This window comes from Diachasma alloeum, unplaced genomic scaffold (genome assembly GCF_001412515.2).
Source record: "Diachasma alloeum isolate Michigan unplaced genomic scaffold, Dall2.0 Dall_scaffold_00284, whole genome shotgun sequence".
In the NCBI taxonomy this organism is placed as follows: Eukaryota; Metazoa; Arthropoda; class Insecta; order Hymenoptera; family Braconidae; genus Diachasma; species Diachasma alloeum.
Genome location: NW_021680423.1, coordinates 640,127 through 667,736, shown reverse-complemented (window position 1 = coordinate 667,736; position 27,610 = coordinate 640,127). Strand labels below are relative to the sequence as shown.

Genomic DNA, 27,610 nt, shown 5'->3' with positions numbered 1-27,610 from the left:
CTTATTGAAAAAGCGAAAGAAAACGTGATTTTTTTCTTCCAAACCATCCTACATCATTCCCAACCAAAATTAGAAAATGATAATCGAACGATTACAAGGCTTCCATTCGGAGACTAAAATCAAAATATTTGGGTGTCTGTGATTTTGGACAAATATCCGTAATGAATAGGTATTTGACTGAAAGGAACAATAGATTCTCATATTTCTATATCAATAATATATGGGCAATGCCATGTGATCTCAACGTGGTCAAAACCCTCACCATCGTCAATCATAAAGCCTATATTTTTGGGGGTTGTATGTGAAATATGATGACTTCTCAAATTTTTCCTGATTTTTTGACGCATTCTGCGAGCAGTTATTATATATTTTATTCCAAGTTTTGTCTTCGAACACCTACATCTTCCGTAAAAATCAACCAATTTATTTTTATTTTTTCAAAATGTGTGTCTTCTGACCTACTTTTCATACGGAAATAATCAATTTTCTATTCTTCGTTCTTCCATCGCTTTCCTTTCAAAAACGTCAAAAAAAATTTTTAAATACTTGTTTTCGCGATTGTACCTATTCTATTTGTTTATAAAAATTTCAGTGGATATATTGGCTCCAAAATAAATATTTTCACCAAAGGCCAAAGTGAAGATCCCATTGGAACACATAAAAAATCATTCAATTGTTTGAGATCTGAATAAGGTGCATTGATTTTTCAAGCGACAAATTTACATTATGCATCCACGTTCAAATGCAGACGAAGTTTTGATATCTTTTTAATTTTTCATCATGAATTCGTATATTCAAATTGAAAATGGGAGCCACCTAATGGGATCTTAACTTTGGCCTTTGGTGGAAAATTGTTTTCTGGTCCTATATATTCACTGAAAATTTTATTAAAAAATTCCTCTTTGAAAATTGTGTGAGAAGATGCACATTTTGAAGAGAAAAAAACAAATTGAATTGTTTGATTTTTATGCATGTTACAGGTGTGTGAAGACAACTTAGAACACAATACAACTGCTGACAAGACGCGGCAAAAATGTGAAAATATTTGAGAAGTCATCTTATTTCATACACAACCACAGAAAAAATTGGCTATATGATTGACGATGGTCAGGGTTTTGAAAGATTTTTATTTTGATCCAATTCCTTGACATCTCCTCAAAATTATCAATAGACTTTGAAGTTCAGAAACGATATAGCCACTTTTATTCACTACTTGAATTTGCTTTAATCACAATATTGACAAATTTTGTTCATAATAAGATATTGAGGTGGGTGGGCCAAAGTGGAACAATGGTATTTTTGCATTGTTGCTCGGTAGATAATCGGTAGATAACCACGGGATCATAACCCTCAAATAAATCACCATTTAACAAATTTAAGCCCGACATCAACTTTGCCCCACCCTTCAACTATACCAGGAAATTAGAAGACAAATAACGACAATATTTGAAAGCAAAACAATCCCTTCGTTTGTCGAAGATTTGTCGTCAAATTTTGTACAAAAATTTGGCGTTATTTTGTCTGCTTTTCGATGGCAAACTTATCGGCAAATTTACGGATAATTCTCATGATAACTTGCTGATGCATAATAAACGAGTTATCGGAAACTTTTGTCGTCAATGGGAATAAAGATGTCATTATGTTGACATTTTTATTCCCAAACTGCGGAAAATTAGCAAGCAAATTGCCAGCAAATTGTGAGCCCAATGTTTACTGGGAAGGATATATGTATTACCTTCATGATAAAAATTCGAAGAGAGTGATTTGGAGATGTGTCGAGTATAAGAAAGGTTGCAGAGGGGGACTTATTTTGGCCGGATCCGATTTCCTAATCGCAAATTCCTTTCTTAGGGAGATTTCGTTCCGGGAAACTCTTTTTCGGGGAGATTTTGTCTGGAGAGATTTTGTCTAGGGAAATTTTTCTCGGGGAGATTTTGTTCAGGAAATTTTGTCCGGGTGATTTTATCCGGGAAAAAACTGTCCTAGAATCGATATTTTTATCGATCAAAAAACAAATTATTAGTGGAAAAATGATTTTGTTTTTCACAATTCACTTCTTGAATGTTTGGGCTATCATATAAAAAATTTGGATTTTTTTTTTAAAGTTGGGGTTCTGGAACTCGTTCAAAGTTCCTCTATTCTCGCGGCACACGGAAATCGTAGGTTTTTTCATCTTCCAATCATGATTATGCGGGAACTATTGCATGACAAAAAATGAAACTCCGTATTGGGCGAAGGTAGTAGTCACTCTAGAGAATGAAAATGGTCTCATACCCGTGCGATTTTTTTTTCTCAAAGATACCAGCCCCCAAATTTCGTGGACTATACTTTTGAAATGGATAGTAGTTTCGTGGAGATCAGCGGAGAAGAAACCTACTCAGAGCCGGGGCAAGAGGCGACCTCTTCCTCCTCGAACCGATGCCAAGTAACTTCTGTAAGTTCTATTGGGGATAATTTGCAGCATTTCATCCAGACTTGGTCTTTTCTCACTTCAAATGAAAATATATTGAATATTGTCAAGGGTTATAAAATCCATTTTTCATCGACGCCTTCCCAGAATCGTTTACCAATAGATATGATTGCAAAGAAGGATCGTGAAGTATTCCGAGAAGCAGTGTTAGGGTTATTTCCTTAGGAGCTATTCAAGAATGTCAACCTTCAGAGGGTCAGTCATACCAAATTATTTTTTGATTCCAAAAAGTAATAGCAAAATGAGATTTATGTTGAATTTGAAAGAATGAAATAAGTTCATTTCAAAGGGTACATGCAAACCTCAATCCGCAGCTGCTGCTGATGATGGAGACAAACCGAGGAAGAAGAGGAGCAGGCCACCTAAGGAACAGGGAAAAGTTGAATCTGTGGGCAGGGGGGGGGAACAGAAAGGGATTGAAAATTACTTCTTAAGGAAATCAGAGGTAAATCTCTTAACTAACAGTAGGAAAATTACCCACACACCCCTCAGAGGAAAGAGAAGTCTCAGCTCTCCGAGGCGAAAGCTGAGAAGTTCACCAGGAAAATCAGGAGGAAAATGTGAATGACCCAGCCTCTTTGACGAGAGCGTGCAGTGCTGATGACAGGATGGAAGTGGGGAGGTAGGACTTGGGGAACATCAGAGCAGTCTGGAAGAGGGGAGGAGTGTTACAGAGCGTCAAGTAACATGTAGACAAACTGGTGAAAAGACTGGTGAAGGAAATGTAGCGTCATTAACAAGCGGAGACAGAAATGAGCAGAATCAGTGCCACAAAGGAGAGCCATGAATGCCAGTCCTGTAAAAATTGGTGTGAACCATGCAGAATAGAGGGCGACCAAGAGTTGAACAAAAAGCTGGACAGCATTGAGGAAATGCTGAAGACGTTGATGACTAGGGAAAGAACCCCAATCGGGAAATCTGACATGTTCGACACAAGACTGCATGATGTGCTAAGTGATATCCTGGACAGAGTGGAGAAAATCAGTGAGTCAGTAGAAACTATGGGATAATGGGTGTCATACGGCTTTGATGACGTGAGGAAGGACTTGCAACTGTCTCTAGAGATTAGGAGAAATTAGGAGAGTTTCGATACTGACAGAGTCCTCTAGAAGGAGTGACTCAACATTTGGCAGGGGCGTGGATGGGATTGTGGAGCAGAGTTAAGATACTAATAATAATGATGGTAGGGGACAGGACCACAGCAATTTGCACGCTGAAGATAACTTCGGATCTACCATCTCCACAGCAGGGAAAGAGCCCAATGAGAAGGAACGACAATAGCAATTTTGTTGGAAATTTTGGGAACCAGGGAAGGGTCCCTCAGACACCACACGAGTCTATACAGAAGAGGTACAATGCCCCCCTGGAGGATCTCGCCGTGAGGCAGGGAGCACCAGAGAAGTTCAGTAAGGGGGAGCTGAAGTACGAAAATAATAAAAGAAAGAAGAGACGAGACAACGTGGTGGTGAAGAGGCTAATGAACCCATTTTCGGAAACGCAAGCGGTAGACTTCGCTACCCTGGTCCGAGGTAACACCGGTCTAAAGATCAATGTACTGGCTATTCAGACACTGCCCACCTGGGACTTCGTCTTCACACTGGCTCCTCATTCCCAGAAGGGTACGCTGGTGAAGAGAGCGCCTTTTGAAATGGGAAAAACGGGGAATTGAGCGGGACGACGATTTAACCTGGAGGGAGGTGGAAGTAGCTGAGTACCTACAAGCGCCGGCTGATGGTGCGAAGCAGCTGGGAAGACCGGCGAGAGTCCTGAGTTTCCAGCAGGGCATCTGTGGCTGGGCAACGCCAAGTATAAATAGGACAAGGATCGAGCAGAGCTGGTCATCAAGGAAGGACGAGCTGAGGGATGAGGAGTAAATGATGGTGAAAGGATCTCCATCCGTAGTATTGATAGGAATAATAATTGACTAGCAGGTGAAGAGGGGGGAAACACACTCATTAAGGCCACCTGCTGGAATGTTGCTGGGCTTAAAGGGGATAAATTAAGGAGGGTTTGCAAGGATATTGCTAATTTTGATATTATAGTGCTGTTAGAAACCCATGTAGTCAAATCCAAACAGGAAGACCTGATGGCGAGGTTGAAAAGTATCACGAACGACGTCACATGGACACATCAGTAGATTTTAGTGGGGACCAGGAACACTCTAGGGAGCAATATCCTATTCTAAAAAGAACATACACTTAAAGTCGATAACTATCTATACCTCGCTAGTCCGTTATGCTAATTAATTCATGATTAATTTAATTTTGAAATTTTCAATTATGATTGCAATTACAGCGCGCCGTAGCGCGCGTTCGGTCTCGTCAAAGTAAAGAAATGGTCTAATGTGGCAGTCATATCTGAAATTAAGTTAACTGAAGGGTGTAGGAAACGTATACTGCTTGCAGGGTATAATAATGTTGGGATTGACCAAATATTGAAAGAAATAAGTGGTGAAATAGATGAGGGTAGAGAATTAGGGGAATCCATTATAGTTATGGAAGATGAACGCCAGAGTGGGCACGGTGCAAGCGGGGAACGGGGAACAGCGTTTCGAACAGAGATCCCAGGATAAGAAAGTACTTTGGGAAGGGAGGAAACTGGTAGAATTCTGTGATACTGACGTTCTAGTGCTGGCTAATAGTACTATCAGCGGAGACTGGGACGGGGCTATCACCTCCGTTAAGAATCGGGATGATGTCGACGGTTCAGTGCTTGATCTAGTTCTGCATGAAGGGGATCCGTCCGTTTCGGGGGAAATTAATATGTGGCCTACAATTGACTCCGACCACCTGGGGTTGCCTTAACATTGCGGGGATCCAATGGAACGGTACCTGAAGCGCCGGAACAGGCAACGGAGGAAAAGGGGTCGGGGAAGTCTAAAGTAGATGAGATCAAACTAGGGATGTGAGTGACAAAAATTACCGGTCAAATGACGGTCAATTACCTCGTTCATGGCGGGTAATTACCATGTCCATAAACGACATGGTAATGTCGACGACAAGGGGACATCACCATGAGCCCAAACACATCAGTACCATAACTGACGATACTGACGATTCGGTCAGGAATTCAAAAAATGATCAATTCAATTCTGACGGTCAATTCTCATCTATACTATAGATCACACAGAAATTTTTATTCAGTTACTCGGTGTCGGCAAAGTTACTGGCGGTCATAGAGACCCTACGTCGCCACTAGGGGTCTATGCGATACTAGATAACTAAATTCGTTCAGCAAGTAATTCAGGCGAAGAGCTGAGCGAACTAGATGAGGGAGCCGGTGGCAATTATGAGAATTAAGGAGAGAAGGACTAAAGACGGGCCTCATCCAGCATCCTCCTAATTTAATATGAAGTTTTTGACCAAAAACATAATATATACAGAGATATATATTTAATTAATTTTGTTGACGTTTATTAAGTTCATGAGTTGATCATGAGTGAACTCGAGTATCAAATTTATGATTGTTTTGTAATTCGATCCAATAAACATTAATTTTAAATTATGAAATGCGATTCAATTCCTAACTAATGAAATAAAATAACCAAAAATCTGACCAAAGAAATTACCAAAAATAAAATGACCGTCAATTTGCATCTATATAGAGGAATTTTGGTCATTTTCTCAAATTTTTTACGCTGGTTGTTCATGACGGTCATTTTACATGGGAAATTATCTCGGTGTCAGAAAATGGTCAGAAAACGGTCAATTTTGCATGACCTGACCGAATGGAAAAATGACGGTCATTTCACATCCCTAGGTCAAACTCATATGGAGACCAGTGTTTAGTGAAAGTTATCAGGACCTCTTAGGAAATGAGCAAATTAACTCAGAGGAGTGGGAAGATATTAATGCCCGCTAGGAAAGGATCAAGTCCACAATCCGCAAGGCGGCGGAAGAAACAGGGATGATTAGGACGGTGGGGAAGGGACGTCCGAGGGATAGGCCTTTGTGGTTAGGGACGAATATAAAATCCGAAGGGGCATTGTCTTCAGCCTACTCAGACCAGACGCTATCTTCGCAGCCATGAAGTTGGGGACAGGATCAAATTCCAGATGGAAAGAGCGAAAATGAAACAAATGGTCAAAGATAAATTGCGAGAAATCGCAGAGGCGAAGAAAACTAGGATACAAGCAAGTAGGGACATGGGCGAGCTTTGGAAAGCAATAAATGACTGTTGGCTTCATGAGGCGAGGAAAGGAGTCTCCATCTCTGACGAACGTCGGCTGAACCAAATGGCAAAGCTTCTGGGGGCACCAACATCACTAGGGATGAAAGACAGGGACTGGGAAGGATGAGAATAATGGGTCGAGGTAGAGGAGCTTGACCGAGACATTACATATCTAAAATTCTGTGGAGCTCTGAAAGCCTTGAAAAAAAGGAAAGCTGCGGGAGGTGATGGGATTACTGGGGAATTTCTCAAGAATCTGCCTGATAACTGAAAGGATCAGTTATGGAAGGTTGTGCAGAAGGGGTGGGATCAGGGGTACTGATAAAGGGATGGCAAGTGACAAGAATCTTTGTAGTCATCACAAGGGGGGGATGAGAATGAAGCAGAAAATTATAGAGGGATCTCACTATTGCATTTGGGATATTCTTTCGTACAAGCCCAGGTAGTCGAACTTCCGTTATACCCGTTTTTTCACCGGACGAGTGAAAACTCCCGTCGTAAATCATCGGTTCGAGCCAGTTATCCATTTGGAGTGTTAAAATACTAAGGTCAATGACCTGATCGTCTCTTCGGGGCCGAATCGTCATAGAGAGTCACCCATCAACCCTACTGGTCATCAAAATCATTCCTTGTTCACGCTAGTAGGAGTCGTCAGAATCCAACATCACCGTGACTGAGTGATCACACCCACCCTAATTTTATTTAATCAACAACTGTAAGTTTAATGCCAATTCGTTATCCACTTATTTTTCTTCTACTTTTCATTTATTTTCATTTCTGAACCTCCAAATTCTCCTTTTATTCGCGGTTTTATCTTGGGATCATTGTAGTCAAACTCTTTTTATCACTAATAAAAACATTTCTTTTATGGCATTAGGAGGGGTTCTTTCTCTTTACGTGACCTTCATTCTGACTCCCGCGCAATCCACCATAGTGCACCCTAGTGCGTTATCCCATGCAATCCGATCCCATCCTGTTTCCCGGTCTCTACCCATTGTAATTGGTCACGGTCAGGACAGTTTTCGGGGCCACCTTTTGTCACTGACTTTCGTCTACCCAATAACCCAGAGATCGCAACACTATTAACATCATTCGATAACTATCAACGAATGGTGTTAATAGTTAAGAAGCCATGTTAACAGCAACTAAATTGTTCTATCAATGTACGTAAAATCGGATTTTCCGAGAATTTTTTCGTGTTCAATAAAACAACAACATTTGCTAATGGAAATGGCCGATGATCAAATATCTCAAGGGAAATGAAAAAACTAGATTACCATCATATACATATATTTATATATTCTCGATGAATCGTTTGACGTTCTCTCTAACCTCTTTCTCAAACCTCTATTTTCACCTTTTTTTTGGTCGAACTTTTCATGATGAGAAGTCGGAACCTTCGAAAACTGTTCGGCGATCTCATTAAAGAGTAAATAATAATAATAGTAATGATAATAATAACAATACTTGATTATTGTTTGATCCAGAATTGCCAATGAGTGCTTTTCACACTCAGTAATTTCACACCATAAGAAGATTTTAGAATTATGTGAGGGATGCAGAACATGAGGCTTTGAGTATTAATTCGAAAATAAACCTAAACAAAAAAGAAACTGAAAACCATTATCTCTGTAGTATTCGCGACACTTATTCCTTTATTTTTCCATTTTTATAAGGATTCGAAGGAAGGAATAGATCATTGACACTTATACTAGTTTCCAACTTATTAATTTATGAAGGGAAGGCATGAATGAATGACATATTCGAAATTGTGCAAACTACGAAGTAATTGAGAAACGATGTCCACTGACTCAAAGGACAGAAAAATAAGGAAGTTTTTATGAAGTATGGATCAGTAAATAATGATTATTCCTTTCTAACTAGCTGATTTTCCACGATTTGCATCGTAGATAGGGGTGAGGATTTTTCCATCTTCCATAATGCTAGCTTTAAATGCCGCCGCATCTTCGAGTGGCTCTCCGTTTATTGCAGATATTACCTTCGGATTATCGAGTATTGTAACGTGATTTCCGTCAAGTACATGACACTCCACTTTTTCCTTTGTTATCTAAGAAAAATGAATAGAAACGAATACAGAATGAATCTCAATGAATCATTCATAGAGGACAAATCGACAAAGAAATTCTTTAAAAAATCGATGAGTATACCTTGCTGAGATCATAATCTGCAGATAAATTCTTCAAAGTCTCAATAGTAGGTTTCAGAAGAGTGATTGCAGTTCTGAGTGGTGGAAGACTAGAATTATCATAATTAGCAAGAGCGAGCAGACGATTATAAATACAAGTGCAAATGTTTCTTCGCTGCTCAGTTGAAATCCCTAAAGCATCAGGTTGTACACGTGCCATGAATAGGTCTAATTTCTTCTCCCAAGATTTGCACTTCGTGAGTTCCACCAACAGATCTCCACTGTCCTCAGGCGCAGCAATGTCTGCGATTCCAACGAGAATATTCGTCTGAAGATCATTGTCATTCTCCGATCCTAATTGCTGATCTTTGATGGCTTTCATAAAGAGTGGTGCACCATCGATGAGTATCAATTTTCCAGTGTAAGCTTCTGCTTCTAATCTTCTTGCTAATTCAATCGCGACGATTGATCCGTATGAGTATCCAACGAGGACGAAGTTTCGTCTTCCTTGATTCCTTTTCAAGATGTACTGAAAAATATTTTATGATGATGTTAAAATTTCAACTTTCCGACGCGTAAGCGGAAGGTCTTTTCAGTAGATTTTTCTTGTAAACTAACATGGAGAGTCACTTTGGTTCCCCTCTTATCTCCTCTAAAATCCTATTCAACAATATCTTGTAACATCACAAGAAGTAGAACGCGATATAAACTACTGTCTTTAGTGAAAAATGTAGAAGAAATTTGAAATGAAGAACTGGCTAGGAGCCGGATAGCTCAGTCGGAAAGAGGACCCGACTCGTTATTAGACGGTCCAAGATTCTATTACCGGTCTGGGATTTTCCATTTTTTCAGGAGTTTTTTCTTGTAAGCTAATATCGGGAATCATCCGGTCTCCTCTTCTACCTGCTCCAAATTCCTACCCAACAATATCCTGTGATGCCACAAGATATGGAAAGCTATATAAAATCTCGTTTTTAGTGAACAATTTTTCAGGGAGTTTTAACTTCGAAGTGTTTTCATTCTACTTTAAAAACAGCAGAATACTTACAGGTAACAATTGATCCGCCATTTCCGGAATAGAGCGGTATTGTGTGTCCATATTATTCAACTGTAAACAACTAGCCGGCGCCCTAATCTTGCCAGCAAGATTCGAAAATACAGCACCACATCCCTCAATACCTGGAATCATGAACACCTCCTGCCTTCCACTCTCCTCCTTCGTCAATAGCTTCATGCACACTTCCTTCATCGTTTCATCTTCTCCTAACAGCCTAACCAGTAATTTGATTCCCATAGGTACCTCGTCTCCCGCCACCTTTATAGTCTTCTTCTTCAGTTCAAGGTCCTTCGAATTCATTTCAATCAATTTGGCAAAGTTTAGTCCACGAATATCCTGCGCAGTCAGGAATATCTCAAACTCACGCTCCAAAGTTTGCCTAATTTCCACAGCCATCATAGAGTCCATACCAAGCTCAGCTAGTGATGTATGTACACCAACTGACTTCAAGTCTTTAAGACCCATGATATTAAGTACAGTGTCGACAATATTGAGGCAACCAGAGCCACCTGCTCTCTTTTCAGCAACGACCATGCTTGCAACAATTGGAGAGCTTTGATTGAGGAAACCATCGAGTTCATGAAGACAGGATGTTATCCTTTGCTGGAGGGTACCTCCGATCACAAGCTCTTTATCGTTATCCTGCATGTCTGCGACGAGACCAACGTCTCCAACAGCTCCCCACTGGATTGCAAGTGCTGGAAGACCCTCAGCAGCTCGTCTCTCACAGATTCTTTCCATAACTGAATTGGACATTCCATAGTTTGATTGTCCTGCATTGCCGCGCCCACAAGAAACTGAAGAAAAGACAACGAAATGTCGAAGTTTTGGACATAATCGTCTAGAAAGTTTATCAAGATGTCTTGTACTCCAAGCTTTGGCTTTGAAGGACTCTTCAAATGCCTCCGGTGTTTGATTTTCCCAGAGGCTGTCCTTGAGGACAACTGCGAGATTGAAAATCGCATCCACTGGGGCTTGTTTCGATGCCATCGCGAGAATCTCCTCACAGTCTTTTGGGTTTGATGCGTCTTTTCCAGAGATTATCGTAATTTTCGCGCCGTAACTCTGCCAGAGCTTTATTCTCATTCGTTGATAACCGTCCTTGATTCCTGTGCGAGATGTGAGGATCAGGTTTTTAGCGCCCCGAAGAACCAGCCAGTCAGCTAACTCCAAACCGAAGCCTCCAAGTCCTCCGAGGATTAGGTAGGAACGATCTGTGATACACTGGTAGATGGGGAGGGCTGGCATAGGAAGGTTTAACTTGTTTTCATCTTGAATTTTGAGAATTACCTGTAATTACGAACGACAATGGGATTCATCTCTCTTTAACAGAAAAATAAGGAAATTGATGGGATTAGATCAATTTTTTGACAATGTGCTCACTTAGTAAATAATTACATAGAAAAGCATGGCGTTTTCGCAAGCAAATTCTGTTGAATTCCTATATGACTACTCCAATAAAAATGAACAATTAATACACCAATATTCGATTGAAACAGCTATTAGATTTTCACTGATTATATTAAAAGACTCCGCAGCTTTCCTACCAGTTTTTTCAAGATGGTCAAAAAAAAGATATTGTATATAAAAAATTTAAACAAATTTACCTTTCTCTGATGGAACAATTTACCATTAACTACATTTGTATGTCAAATTTTTCTCAAAATAACTCGATTGTCACATTTTTTGTCAGAAAATCAGTAAAATCATGTGAAGCACCTGACAAAGTTGTCAATTTTGGCAGAAAGTGTCAGAGTTGAAATTTCACGCAGGAAAAAATTTCATAGAAAAACCTAGCGCATTCGCTAGGCAATTCTATTGGATTTCTATTGTAGTTTTTATTAGTTTTTGGCTGACTCTATTGACATGTTGAATAGAAAATATTTCGTAGAAAAAATCGATAGATTTCAATTTTTTTGTGCATCTTTTTCTGTTGAGATATTTTCTATAGAATTTCCTTGGCTTAAATTTTCTAAGTTTTTTTGTATGATTTCCTTTATGAAAAAAAAGAAAAATAGAATGGCAAAAAACTTGGGAAATTCGAGCCAAGAAAATGCTATAGAAAATATTTCAATACCATAAGTCATATAGAAAAATCGAATTCTATTGACTTTTTCAATAGAATATTTTCTATATTGAACATTTCAATAGAATTGTCTAGCGAATTCTTTAGGTTTTTCTATTAAATTTTTCCGTGTGTGTTATGTAAACATTGCATCGATATTCGACATCCAGAGGTCAATAACCGGAGATCAGAAATTGTCGATAAGAATTTTATAACTTGGACACCTTACAAAACGTCGAAAGACTCAATTCTATACAATTGATTCAGGTGATATTTGTTTAAAAATGTCTCGACTCAAATTTTTACAGTTTTTTGGCTTGAATTTCGTAATGAAAGGGAAAAAATAGAGTGAAAAAACTCAGAAAATGGATATCGAAAAATTTCTACAATAAAATAAAAATCTAGTGATTCTTTTTGTTAAATATTTTGCATTGAAAATTTCTATTGACCATCTACGGGTTATCTATCACCTACCGCACTTTATTTGGATTGTTATTCCTATATCAATCCATCTTGCGACATTTATCGAGCAATAACTTTTTGCACAGGCCTTCATCAATAGTTGTTTTTTTGGACTCACGTTATTCCATTCCATTGAAATCAACATCGCTCACCCCCACTGTGGAGTATGAAGTGGAAAACACCGCGTCGTGATAATTCATAAATTTTAATAATATGGCGACTGTTACGCGTTCATACCAGCCTAGACGTATCTTTTTGCGAATATCTCAAAGAGGTTTAAATTAATCAATAATACACCCGGAGAAATAATTTATTTGAATTAAATAAACTTTATTTGAATCCAATAAATGCTCTGTTAGAGTCAAAGAAACAATTTCTTTGATTCAAATAAACCATTTTTCTGGGTGTAGCCTGGAATTATTTGATCTCGCAATGTGATCACGAAATCAAATAATTAGTAGTGCCGATAAATCACAGCGTGTAGGCTTAGAATTACTATCGTTAATTATCAAAATGACTTCAGTAATGATTGAATTATTCAACCACTCGGTTTCGCTCTTACCTTTCCAATATGTTTCCCAGCAGCCATGTACCTGAAAGCAGGTTCGATCTGATCTCGTTCGAAAATGGTCATATTAAGCGGCTTGATAGCTCCAGCATTGAGCCCAGCCTGCATCATCCTATTGACCTCCATCTTCTTCTCCGGAGGAGCATTGAACAGTCTATCCAGTAACACCCCATGGAAACTGATTTCCTTCAGGAAAATAGCCATTCCCAGTGGACTATCATTAACCATATCGAACTTTCCAATCTCCAAGAACCTACCCCCATCAGCCAGACACCTGACCGATGCCTGAAGCTTATCATCAGCCAATGAATTCAGGACAATGTCCACCCCTCGTCCATCTGTCTGCTCCATCACCATCTGCTCGAAACTGGTATCTCTGGAATTTCCAATATGATCTTCCGAGATTTGTGGGAAAGTCTTCTTAATGAATGCTCTCTTCTCTGCAGTTCCAACAGTAGTGAAGACCTCACAGCCCACCCAAAGAGCAAGAGTGATAGCTGCTTGTCCAACGCCACCAGATCCAGCGTGAATCAGCACCTTCATGTCCTTCTTGATACCTCCAGTTGTGTAAAAAGCATAGTAACAGGTGGCGTAGACGCAAGGAATCGTTGCAGCCTCTGCCAATGTCCAACAATCTGGAACCTCCCAGGTGAGTGTTGGGTCATTGACTAGATAATTCGTTATTGCTCGATGAGTGTTCAGCAGACCCATCACTCTGCGACCATCCTGTGTTATTCCAGCGAATTCAAACCCAAGGACACACTCTGATGCACTTCGAGTTTTATCAGCAATTTCAGTTGATAATTTGCCTGTCGCCATCATGATATCTCTGAAGTTCAGTGATGAGTAGACAACACTCACGAGCTCTGGGTTTTTGTACTCAGGAGTTATGGGGCCCTCCATCCAGGCGAAGGAGTTGAGGTCACCTTTGACGAGTTGATTCGCCCAGGCATGATGCACAGGTCGGGGCTGTGGTGAGGGCAGGTGATGGTGTCTGTAGGATCCCCAAGTTTTCTTTGATCGCAGGACGTTGATGACTAGGTCGAGTTTGAGGTGATCCGCGTAGAGGGGATTCTGGGTGGAGAATTCGGGGGATTTGGGGTCCTGGAGGAGAACTCCTCGGACGATTTCACCACCCGGTTCCTTTCGAAGACAATTTACAAGACCCAGGAGACCATTCTCAAAGGTTACGTCACTTATCAGCAGGACTCTGCAGGAACCGGAAGTCTCGTGCTCCACCTCAGCTTTTAGGGCTGCTTTCAGGCTATTTACCCAGCTGAATTCCTCGTTGTTTACCTGGGGAAATGGTGAATTGTTATCATTTTGTCCTGAATAAAGTGAATGAAGCGTAATGGAAGATAGTGGAAAGAGGAACTTTGAGAATAAGCTTGAGCCTCCCATATCTCATTAAAAGAGGGACCTAAGGAAAATTTGAAAGTCTTCGCTTGATGAAAATAACTGTCGAGCGACTTTTGATATATCATGGGGCACCTGAAAAACTAAGAAAAATTTCGTACCCGAACCCATTTTACCCCGTAGGTCAGGCAAAAACGTCGTTTTTCTTGTTTTTGGATTTGAAATGCTTCTTGCACTGTAATTTTCATCCGACTTAAAGTTTTTTTCCTGCAAATGTCCGTTAGATTCCAAAGAATAAACCTAGGTATTTTTTTCGATTCTGTTTCTCCTGTGGCACACTAAACCCAGATCAACACCCACTTCCCTTACACCGATACTTTTCGTGAGCTACGTGTTATAATGGGTTTCAATTAATTCAATTTTCTGTGAAATACACTGAGGAAAAATATTTTTTTCATAAGTACGTCTCAAGAAACTCATGGCTCTAAAATATTTAACAACAAATATCTTACACTAAGAGAAAAAAATTTTCGTCAATAAATCTTGGATTTGTCCTAAAGACGAGGACAATTTGTTTATAACAAGAAATTAATTTCCCAAACTAAGTCTAATTGAATTAAGTTGTTCAATAGTTCTTTAATCTTAAATCCACAATATTTTAATGCGCAAACCATTTAACTTGATTTGAGAAGCCGCTCTCTTATCATGAATCTATTGCCCTCATCTTTCGGACAAGTACAAAGTTTCTTGACGAAAGTTTTTTTTCTCGAAAGAGGAGACTCCCATGAAAATTTTCTTTCTTTTCAGATCCCTGTATTTTGAAGTTCTATTGAATTTTCTTATTTTATCCCTGCAGAACTGAATCAGTTTCAAGTCTCATAATGGCAAACTATTATCCACAATACCCTCTGCTGTAACTAATTCCACATACCTGGATTATGATCGTATTTTTTGGTATTCTTTCTATCTTTCTGAGGAGGAAGAATTTTGTGTTGTTGACGAGTTTCTCTAGAATGATGTTGAATTGGTGTTTCTTCAGAGAGAGATTGATGTCTTCTGGAGATGAGGATTCTAGGGTGATGACGAAGGCACCGTCTTTCAGGGAAGAGAGGAGATCTGCAAGAATTGGGCTTTTTTCAGGAGCTAAGAGGTTCCTACCGGCCAGGATTACAGCATTGGTTTCAGAGTTTAATTTCTTGGGCTCTGTAATGCTGATATTCTGGGGGAGTTCGTCTTCTCCGAAGGGGTTTTCAGGGGTGACGATGCTCACGTCTGCCTGAATCATTGGGAGGTCTGCCAGGGTGTCTGCGAGAAGGAGGGAGAGGAGATCTTCGGTGGGATATTTTTCACCCACTTGAAGGAACTCTAGGGTTTTCACTTTGATTCCCAGGTGATTCTCAAGGGAAAGATGGGTGGCCAGGCGGACTGCATCCTTCAGGGGAGTCTCCGCCCAGTCTCGATGGGCTACAAATTTGTAGGTTTCTAGGACTGGGTCACCTGCTGGTTTTCTTCTGGAAATACCACTCGCTTTCAAGCCTCGGATTTGGACTCCACCGGAGTGAATTACGTTGTGCTCAGTACTGGTGTAAACCTTGAACTCTACAGGAGATGAGGACAAAAATAAAATTATTAAAGGTTTACAGTTTATAATTTGCATATTCTCTGATAACATGTCATAAATTTGAATAGAATAATTGGTTGATGGTGAAGTTCTTGGAGCTAAATCTGATTTCAAGCAAAAATGCCAAAGAAGCGTCTTAAGAATTAGGAAATTTATACAATAATTCCCAAAAAATGAAAAATGAGAAAAAAAATCCAATAATATCTAAAAATGTCAATAATATCCACTCAGTAAGTGAGAGTGGAGGCAAGCGGAACGTTTGTGATGAGTTTCAACTCTTAACATCTGTCGGTTATGTACTAAGATATTGAGATTTTAAGACGATGACGAATGTTCCACTTTGTATTCCTATATTAATTCTTTATGCATCTCTCTGAATGATTTCTCCGTAGACTTCAATTTTTCACGTACGAAAAAATTTCCTACAAAAAACCTACCACATCTGCTGGTGAACAGCGTTTATTGAATTACTATGGTCCCTGTATTGACAAATTTAGCAGCTTTCGTGCGTACTTTTTGAAATAGAAACGTCCATTTTACAGTGAAAATCAATAGATTTGAATTTTTCTATTAAGCTTGTTCAATTGAGATTGTTTCTAGCATAATTCGTCGAATTGAATGTTTTCATGTTTTGACTGTTTTCATGTTTTCATGTTTTTTTGCTTCAATTTTTTAATAAAATGAAAATGCACCGTCGAGGAATTGCTGCTGAAAATATCTCCATAGAGTAAATTGGATAAAATGATCAAAATCCATTGATTTTTTCCATGGAATATTTCCTAGTGAATATCTGTATTGAAACTGCACAGAAAAAATACAGAATTTTTCAATGGAATCGGTAAAGGATTAAAGGATTTGCAATAAAAGTTCAATAAAAACCAAGCGAATTTTCGAGCAAATGCGCTACATGTTTCCATGTTTTTTTCTACCCATTGTGATGCAAAATAGAGTTCAACACTCGTGGTAAATGTGTTTTTTGACCTTTGGGAGGGTCACGTACGAAAAAATTTAATAGAAAAACCTAACGAATTTGCTAGACAATTTTATTGGATTTCTATTGAACGTTCTTTTCGTTTTTGGCCGATTCTATTAAAATGTTCAATAGAAAATATTCCACAGAAAAAGTCAATAGAATTCTATTTTTTTATACAACTTATTCTATTGAGATACTTTCTGTAGAATTTCTTCGGCGTAAATTTTTTGAGTTTTTTTGTTTGATTTTCTTGATGAAAAGTAAAGAAAAATAGAATGAAGAAAACTTATAAAATTTGAGCCGAGGAAATTCTATAGAAAACACGTCAGTACAGTAAGTTGTAGGGGAGGGTGAGAGAGTAAAAAAACTTTTTTTTTATTAAGGCCCGGGTGGATTATCTTTAGAACGTTATCTCGATTGTTTTTCCATCTTCATAATATAAAATATGTCACAATTTCTATTGGATTTAACATCATGCAGAGCGTTTTTAATAAAGATTAAGAAATAAGTCCGATAGAGAGGAAATAGTGAATGGATAATTTATCGTGGTAACAAACGACCATTAGATACATAAAATTATTAATTTTCAATTTCCTCCCTATTGGGTTTATTTCCCAATATTCAAAAACGCTCTTTGAAAATATTCAGCATTTTTTCAGCGTTTTTTTTTTTGCTTGTACAATCATAATTTTTGGAGACTCCAGGGCTATGTAAAACTGAATACCAATCGGAGATCATTTCAGATTATCAAAATAAAAAAAACAATCAAGATCACATTCAAAAGATAATCCACCCAGGTTTTAACTATTTTTTTCATTTACTTTTGTTTATTAACTTTTTTTTATTATTGGGAACACTGATAAGAATCATAATTTTCCATTCAGTAGAATGGAAAATTATTGAGAAGTTTTGACGGAAGAAGATTTTGTCAATGGTTTAATTAAAAAGAAAATGAAACAGCAAAATCCAAAATCCAGAGGAAGGTCCTGGAGAAGACCCGGAGGGGAAAAAGGAAAATGTGATGGTTAATTTCAATCGAATGAAAAAAGAAAAGCGTAATCGTCCTAATCTAATCAATTGAATTATAGATGAAATATTTCATATTATTTGAAAAGAGAATTGTGGTTAAAATATTGTCGTCTCGATATAAGAAATATATAAAAAACTGAGGTTTCGAATGAGAGAACATAGACTCACTGATGACGAGGTCTTAGTTTGGCTGCTGGAGAGTCAGTGGACAAACTAACTAGTGGACGTTGAGATCGAGATCTAACAACGGAGTGGGATTCATTTGTGGAGGTTGTCGGTACATTATATAAGGGTTTCGAATATTTATTAACTTCCCGACCCGAAGGGAGGAAGTTATTGTAATGACCCCGAAAATCGAATATGGGAATTTAAGCATTTCTCCACGTTTCATGACCTTTGGAACCACTTCTGACCTTTTTCAGGTACCTGTCTGTATGTGTGGATGTATGTGTGTGCGTACGTCTGTGACAAAAATTTTGTGCCACGATTTCTCTTGAACAAACGATGCGATTTGACTTTTTTTTTTAATCGCTATATTTTCATGTGACTTGAACCTGACTAGATTATGGAAACGATCGTCTCAGCGTTTCTCCAGTTTTTTCCAAAAAATATCTGGAAAAAAATCGAAAATTTGCATTTTTTTCTAAATGAGACTATTCCTCCGTGCATAACGATGCGATTTTAATTTTTTTTATTAGAAACAATGAATCTTGATATAACGCACAAATTATGGAATTCTGGAAGACATTGACTCAGCAGTTCACTAGTCTTTTCGAAATCGATAAACATTCAAGCAACAATTTTTTTTCTCTGATAAATTACATATTATCTCAATGCGAAATACGGCGATGTGTGTGCGTGGGCGTGTGTGTGTGTGTGAGCACGCGCACGGATTTGCTTGGGTCACGAAAAAACTATGTGATTTGATTTTTTTTTGCAATCAATCCATTCTCATGGAACCTGACATTCATTATTACATTATGCAAACATTTGTCTCGGTGTTTTTTAAGTTCATGACCCGGTTAGAGTATACTACGATAATGATCAAGACTTTAAATGGTTAGATCGCACCATTCTACCCGGCCGGGATTTGAACTCGGAACCTTTCGCATGTGAGGCAACGAACTTACACACTGCGCCAAGCCACCGGGCAATCAACTGATAGTCAATTGATAATCAATTGATAGTCAACTGATAGTCAAAGCATGCCTCGATCCGTTGGTTATTATCTGAGAATGTTTTTTAATTTATGTTCTTCAGATAGTCATTTGACAATCAATGGGCATTAACGCAAATTTTCATTTTTTTCAATAATATTTTTATATTAAATTACCGAATAATAGTAAACTGGTCATTAGTCCACCATCATTCGCAGCAGCACTTCACAGTACTTGATTTCGCAGGAATTTCGTAATAATATTTTAACTCATTAACGGTAAAAATGATATTTTTGTTGAGTCTGGTCGCCATTATCACTTTCGGCTCGGGCTGTAAACTTCACACTCGCCAGAAACATCATTCACCAACTCGTTGGGTAAACGCTTATATAATTTTTCAATTTATTTTTTCTGCAATTCCTTAAATTAGAAATATTGAACAAACTTAAAATTGAAGAAATCGAGTTGAAAAAAAAGGCTGTGAATAGAAAAGTCTCATTTTGCAATTGAAATTCCGCTTAGCCTCTGGATAATTCGATATTGAATGTTATTTTATATTCCAAGAACCCAATGGAATGAATTTTCAAATTCCACGCGGCAATCAATAGGATAGAGCGTTACATTGTCCATAGAGCCTATTCTTTGTGTCAATCATGGGCCATCTGGTTACCAGATATTCAGGTTGCGACAGTGCATGTTCCAATGTTGTGTTTCTGACCAATCATTTTCTTTCAATTGATGCGTGTCAATGTAACTTAGAACGAGTAGATTATGAGACAGATCGCCTCAGCAGTTTGTTAGTTATTTGCATAAAACATATGAAAAATGAAAAAAAAAAGTTTTTTTTTTGAAAATTCAATAATTCTACGTAGAAAAATGATGGGATTTGATTCCTGCTCATGCAATCGATGCATCTTTATATAATTCGATTTTATGCGAATGCCAAGTAAAATCGTCTCAGCCGTTTTGTAGTTATCAAGACGGAAATTTCAAAATTTGCGTTTTTTGTTCTGATGAACAGACAAATGGGAATCGGTCGGGAAGTTATTGGTTCGACCTGTAATGGGTCACACCCAATTCCACCCACCTCTACCGATTACACCCCAAAAAGCGAGCGCGCAAAGCGCGCGAGCGGGCCTGATTTTTTAGTGATTTTTTAGCACCGCATGTTTTTTTTGTACCGAACAGAAAATTATTATTCTCATTAGTACTCCCAATAGTAAAAAAAATTGATAAAAACTAATTTTTTTGCTTGAATTGCGTCAAATAGTCGTTTTTCGACTGTTTCGTTTTACCCCATGTACAATTTTGGCCTACTCTCCCCTATAGAAAAATGCAATTCTGTTGACTTATTCTATAGAATAATTTCTATTGAACATTTCAGTAGCATTCGCCATGAATTAATAGAACGTTCAATAGAAATCCAATAGAATGGTCTGGCGAATTCACTAGGGTTTTCTACTAAATTTTTTCGTGCGTGTAGTATTTCGACTGAGTGCGCCTTCTGCAGGTACTATACTATTTTGTATGTGTAAAGTTTTTTCGATTTTTAAATAAAACTAATTGAAAATCGAATAGTTGAAAAAAATCACTCACAACTGTTGAACACCAAAAATTAAAAATCGTCCAGACCACTTCACAATATCAATCACTTTCGTCTCAATGATTACCTCAAATAAATTCAGCTTACTACTTGGAAGAATGGTGAATTACCTTTGTTTTCATCTGGCATATCACGAATCTGTTGCAGATGTGTCTTAGTATCAATCGTCAGCTTCTGAATGGCAGTGGGTACCAGAAGATTACGCGTGTCCGTTCCGAGAATCTTCATTTGCAGCATGTTGTCCATGAAGGTCACCCAGTTATTCGCCCAAACGAGGGTTCCTTTGGATCCATCCGCGGTGGAACTCTTGATGCCCTTGAACAATCCAGAGTACTGATACCCCCGTAGTCTGAGCTCCTTATAAACGTCTTTCTTCTCCATCTCTTCCTCCACATCATCACTAGCATGAGGGAAACTTATTTGTTCTTGCTGGGGATTTGGCGTATGACGAACGAATCCGGTGACGACTGCTACTCCTCCCTCAACGACTTCAAATCTTCCAGTTCCTTAAAAACACAGTCATTATGAATTATGAATCATTTAAACTGATCTCAACACGCACGCAATGAGAGTCGAAAAACATGAAAAAAAATCTCTATTTGAATAAATGTAACGATCAATAATTAAAGTGACCATATCGAAAGATAATAATTTTACCTTTCTGAACCATCAAAGTGATCTCCAAAGACTCCTTAGAGACCGTAGTAGCCCTGAGGAACTTGACATCTTCGAAGACAATAGGCACCTCAGTGTACATCTCTCCCCTCATCATCCCCATAGTCTCCCAGATGAGTGCTAAATACCCGGTGGCAGGCAGGAGATTCCTCCCGTCAATAATATGCCCCGACATATACTCATAATCTTCATCAGCGAGCGTTAGCTCCACGATTCTTTCTCCAGAGGTGATCTTCTCCTGCATCCTGTACGAAGTGACATACCAATCATCAGAATGTTCCCACTTGACGAGTGGCGATATCATGGGAGTCCCCCTGGACACCGGGAACGTCACCTCGGGATACAAATTACTAATGATTGGCTGCAATCCAACATCATAAAGTTTGCCCATAGCCTGAAGGAAGACTTCGACATTGTCCTTGTGTCCACGTTGGGTAAGAGCAATATTGCTCACTCCAGGATTGAGTGACCTCTTCAGAATGGCTTGAAGAAGCCCATGAGGTGCGATTTCAATGGTAACAGCGTCTTTAGGAATGAGTGCAGATGTCTCTTCAAAGAGAACAGAAGAGAGAAGATTGTTTGTATGATATTCAGCAGAAGAAAGCTTCGCCTGAGGTGAGCCCCACTGCGATCGCGGTACAGATGTGCTGAACCACTTGGCACTCCTGGGTTTAGGGTCTGGGATGAATTCCTTCAGGTAAGCCAGCAATCTTGGTCCAGCCGCAGCGATGTATCTGCTGTGATAAGCAATGTTGCTGCATGGAACTTCTCGAGCGAATATCTTGTTTGCAGTGAGTTTAGCGACGAATTCTTTCATTGAATCTGCTGGTCCACTGATGGTGGAGCTCTCAGGGCCATTGTGACAAGCTACTTCGATGTCTGGTGGACAGAGATCCTTGACGTCTTCATAACCGAGACCAACGGCTGCCATTGAACCTTTTATTGTATCAGTTTCAATCGATGCTAGACCTCGGGAATATGCAGCCAGGACCATCTGCTCAGCTGTGAAGCAACCGTCTGCATAAGCACATCCCAGCTCCCCCACTGAGTGCCCAATTATTGCATCAGGGACTATTCCGAGTGTTGTTAGCACATCGACCAGGCCAATCTGCACGGCAGCTATTCCGACGAAGGAATTCAAGATGTTATCGAAGGTTGATTTGTCGGGATTTGTCAGGATGTTGTAGATATCTACTCCACGTGGTTTGAGAACAGCATCGCATTTCTTTATGGCATTCGCGAAGACTGGGAGACGAAGGAGGGATGCGCCCATAGTTGGCCACTGAGAACCCATTCCTGAGAAAACGAACCAGACTGGGCGCTTGGCTCCTGGATAATGCTCGATGTCTCGAATCTTCTTATCGGGATTGGCAGTGCCCAGGACTGTGTAGCCTCGATAAAGATGACCTGAGATGTCCTCGGTGTAGATCTCATGGAGCAAACGGACGAATTCTACGTCCACTGGGCGACTCTCGACCTTAATTCAATTGGAAGAATTACAACACGCACGAAAAATTTAATAGAAAAACCTAGCGAATCCGCTAGACCATTCTATTGGATTTCTGTTGAACTTCATATTAGTTTTTGGCCGATTCAACTGAAATGTTCAACAGAAAATATTGTATAGAAAGTCAATAGAATTCCATTTTTCGATACAATTGATTCTATTGAGATATTTTCTATAGAATTTCCTCGGCTAAAATTTTCCAAGTTTTTTTTTCTGTTTCTTTTCTATTCTTTCCATCAAGAAAATAAAACAAAAAATCCTAGAAAATTTGAGCCGAGGAAATTTTATAAAAAATATCTCAGAATAAGTTGTATAGAAAAACCGAATTCGATTGATTTTTTCTGTAGAATATTTTGTATTGAACAATCCAATAGAATCGGCCAAAAACTGATAGAAAATTGAATGGAAATTCAATAGAATTTTTCAGCAAATTCGCTTTTTCTATGAAATTTTGTCATACGTGAAGTTATAAGAAAGAAGATATTTCTTATTTTCATTCGAGTAGAAGAGACGAGATGAGTTAATATCAACTAGACTGGTTTTTCGTCAATATCTAGGAATTGAAGGGGGATAGCAAAATTTCTGTAGATACTTTCTTTCTTGAGCTTTTAAGGTTTTTCAAAAATTTTCTTTGGAAAATTTCCCTATCTCCCGTAGAGTCCCGAACATACTCATCAAAAACCCATTCTGAAGAGGAGTCGTCTTATACTGGGTGCATATTTCTAAGTACCTCGACAATTTTTCGTTCGAACCCTCATTTAATCCAATTTCTCAATAGATTATTGAATAATTCAAGCAATGATTTCATTTTTCAAACTTCATAGATTCTTAATTTCCACTTCGAACAGTTACAAAACACTTTTTTAATCGGAGAAATTCAAGAAAATTGACAGATTTTCAAAAAAAAATAAAATACGCAAGTTTTACTAAATTTTTTTTTGTCATTCCGGCCGTAAGTCAGCGTTTCACGGACGCTCCGTTTCGCCCCGCGTCCGTGAATCTCTGCCTACGGCCGTCATGACAAAAAATATTGTTCGTAATACGGCAAAAAAAAAAAATTCTGACGAATATGATTGCAGCCCTCGCCTTCGGCTCGTGCTGCAAACCTCATATTCGCCAGAAAATTTTTTTTCAGCCTAATGAAATATACTATAGCCATAGGAATTACTTACATCTGTCAAAATAGAATTAACAGCCTCCTCAGTCCTCCCAGACGCAACCACAAGCCGAGGAAGATCATCTTGTGGCGCTCCACCATTAATCTTCTCCTTAGGATTTGACTTGAGAAGAATATGAGCATTAGCACCACCAAAACCAAACGAACTGACTCCAACGTATCCACCTTTCCACGGTGTTGGTTCAGAAACAACTACTATTCTTCCTTCCTCAAGAGCCTTTACACCCTCACGCGGTCGATTGTAGTGTAGATTCGGTGGAATCACACCAGTTTCATTAGCGATGACTACTTTAGCTATTTGACCCATTCCACTGGCCGGCTCGGCGTGGCCGAGGTTCGATTTCACGGAGCCAATCATCAGAGGCTCTTTCCTCCCCTGACAGAAGACAGATTCAATTGCATTTAACTCTTCAGGGTCTCCGACTTTCGTCCCAGTACCGTGGGCCTCAATGTACGATAATGATGATGGTGGCACTTTGCACTCTTCGTAGAACTCTTTCAGCAGAGCGCTCTGCATAACACTTGAGGGGAATGTTATTCCCTGCTCTTTGAATCCATCACAGTTGGTTTTTCCGTGGATAACAGTTGCGTAAATACGTCTTGCATCCTTGGATTTTTGGAGGAATGCTACACTAACGGTTTCACTTCTTGTGTAACCGTTGGCCTCAGCATCGAAGGATTTACAACGGCCGTCGGGAGCCAAAACACCTAGAACATTGCGATAGTTTCAAACTATTTCTAATTATGATGAGCCAGGTGAAAATTAAAAGTCTTGATTATGAAAATAACTATCGAGCGACTTTTGATATATCATGGGATACCTAAAAAAATAAGAAAAATTTCATACCCAACCTATTTTACGCCGTACATCAGGCGAAAACGTCGTTTTTTCTGTTTTTGGCTTTGAAATGCTCTTCGCACCACAATTTTCATCCGATTCAAACTTTTCTTTTTTCAAAATGTTGGTTAGATTCCATAGAATAAAATTAAGTATTTTTTTCGATTATCTTAATTAAGGCCCGGGTGGACTATATTTCGAACGTTATCTCGATTGTTTTTCCATCTTCATAATCTAAACTGTATTACAATTTCCATTGGATTTTACATCACCCGAGAGTCCCTAAAAATTTTGATTGTACACTCAAAAAAAGTAGAAAAAAACTGAACATTTTCAAAGAGCGTTTTTAATAAAGATTAAGAAATAAGTCAGATAGAGAGGAAATAATGAATGGATCATCATTGGATTTATCATAGTACAATTACAATTCCCTCCCTATTGGGATTATTTCCCAATATTATTCAAAACCGCTCTTTGAAAATGTTCAGCTTTTTTTCAACGTTTTTTTGATTGTACAATCATAATTTTTGGAGACTCCAGCTCCTGGTGAAAAAAAAACTATCGACGATGTTGCCACTTTTTCACATGGATTAATATTTTTTTATTTATAAAAAAAAAACAATCTGAAAACCATTCAATGCGTGGAACAGATACAAATAAATTTGATTAGCTCCAAAAATAATTTTTAACCGAAGATACTCCCTAATATTGCCTGAATTTTTTATCCGAATGGGAAAAATTTTTTTGTTCAGCGATTGGTTTTCTGCAGGAAAACAATAGAAACCCCTCCGTCTCACCTCCTACATTTCCTTCTCGCCCAATTATCCTTAAATCATATAAAAATTTTTTTTTTTAATTATTTTGTTGTATAAAAACCGTTATTTTGAGTAGTTGAACATAACAAATTTTCTCCGGAAAACATCATTTATATACTATTTTGATGTTCAACTATTCATATTATCAAAAGTCGCTCGATACTTATTTCTATCAACCGAAGACTTTTAAATTTCACCTGGGTCTCCCCTCAAAAGTTTTGAAATTGACTGCAAAATTTTTGAAAAGTTCTCAAAAATTCCGGAATTTTCTGGAATATCTGGAGAAATTTCAAACAATCCTAGAAACATTTGGAACCCCTTAGAAGGTCCTAGAAAATGCTGAAATTTTCTGAAATATATTAACAGAAATTTCGCCAGGATTGATCACTTGGAGAGTTGTCCAAATGATTTCCGAATTTTCCAGAGGATTTTTTATCGTTCTAAATAATTCTTCAGTTTTCCAGAAGCTTCCCCGATGTTCGTGCGAAACTGCTGTTCAATTTTCTAATAGCATCAGCGAAAGAAATAGTAGAATTTGCAATAGAAGTTCAATACAATTCCCTACCGAATGCGCTAGGGTTTTCTGTTCAATTTTACCTTGAGTGACGTCTTCTCCACGTGAGAAAAAATCGTATAGAAATTTTCTATACGAATTATTTCTATATATAAATTTTTACGTAAATTTTTGTTTTCATATGAAAGATGTCTAAACGCTGCAGAGAAAAACGTAGAGAAATCTCGCAACTTCATACGAAATGTTTCTATACATGTGGCAGTGGGTCGTATAGGATCAAACCTATCGAAATCGTATAGAAATAATTTCTATAAAAAATATCCGTGTAGAAATATCCGAATATCATATACGAAAATCCTATAGAATTTCTATACTCAATCCGTATAGAAAATTTGTAGACGATTTTCTCATACGTGTCCCTTGTCGTGTTATTTACCTAAACGTGAAAACTGCAGAGACACATAAGGATGCAAACAGAGATTAGCACCGCCAACTATCGCAGCATCACACTGGCCGTTTCTGATCGCTCTGTATGCATGCTCCATGGCGAAGAGACTCGAACTGCAGGCAGAATCCACGGTGTAACTTGGTCCTGTTATTCCAAGCCAGTAGGACACACGATTCGCCAACATGGCTCTGCTGCATCCAGTGATACCAAAACCGTTAACCTGTGCACGAAAGAAAAATTAATCGTCTCAAGAACATCTCATGCAAAAGCTTAGCGTATTTCTTGGAAATTCTATTGCACTACCATTGTCTTTGTATTTACAATTCTATTTTTTCTAGTTTTTGTACATTTTTTCTTCATAGAAAAATATTCAATGGGGCAATATTTTATAGATAAAATTAATGAATTTTTATCTTTCTATAACATTTATTCAATGGATACTTCTCTTATAGAAATTCCGCAGTATGAATACACTGTTGAAAATTTTCGTCTGAATTTTCCGTGCCAAATTCCCGAAATTTTTATCGTGTTCAAGTTACACTGAAATTTCAGGAAATTTTGTCATTGAAAAATCAAATTTTCCATTGATTTTCTGTTCAAATGATTTAAAAATTGATAATATTCTTGATTTTTCAATTCAATTATTTTATGAAACTTCTGGAAAATTCAGGGAAAAATTGAAAATTCATGTTATTTTGTTTCTGAATATTCATGTTCCACTGAAAATTCAATCGAATTGTAAAATTTCTATCTCACTCCCACTTAAAACTCATTAATTACCTTGAATTCTACCTAAAACTAGAAATTTTTAACAGTGTAACCAATTTTTGGCATGATTATGATTCCTTTGGCGCCATGATTTAACATGTTTTCCATACCATTTTTCCCCAGGATTACGGGAAAAATAATGAAAAAATTCCAACTCCATCATTTCTCCCCAATTATGGAGATTGTTCATA

General features: G+C 38.3%; 1 protein-coding gene across 1 annotated transcript in view; it reads right to left on the bottom strand.

The window, feature by feature from the left end:
* Positions 1-7,913: 7,913 nt before the first annotated feature.
* Positions 7,914-27,610, bottom strand: part of LOC107038444 (fatty acid synthase) — a 33,402-nt gene continuing 13,705 nt past the window's right edge. The window contains exons 5-13 of the mRNA XM_015257539.1: positions 26,640-26,871; positions 24,032-24,744; positions 21,335-22,829; positions 20,788-21,183; positions 15,226-15,893; positions 12,933-14,234; positions 9,835-11,133; positions 8,809-9,315; positions 7,914-8,708 (exon numbers count right to left, since the gene is read on the bottom strand). Coding sequence (XP_015113025.1) covers positions 8,517-8,708; positions 8,809-9,315; positions 9,835-11,133; positions 12,933-14,234; positions 15,226-15,893; positions 20,788-21,183; positions 21,335-22,829; positions 24,032-24,744; positions 26,640-26,871 — 6,804 coding nt within the window. The 3' untranslated portion in view covers positions 7,914-8,516. The remainder of the gene's footprint in view (positions 8,709-8,808; positions 9,316-9,834; positions 11,134-12,932; positions 14,235-15,225; positions 15,894-20,787; positions 21,184-21,334; positions 22,830-24,031; positions 24,745-26,639; positions 26,872-27,610) is intronic.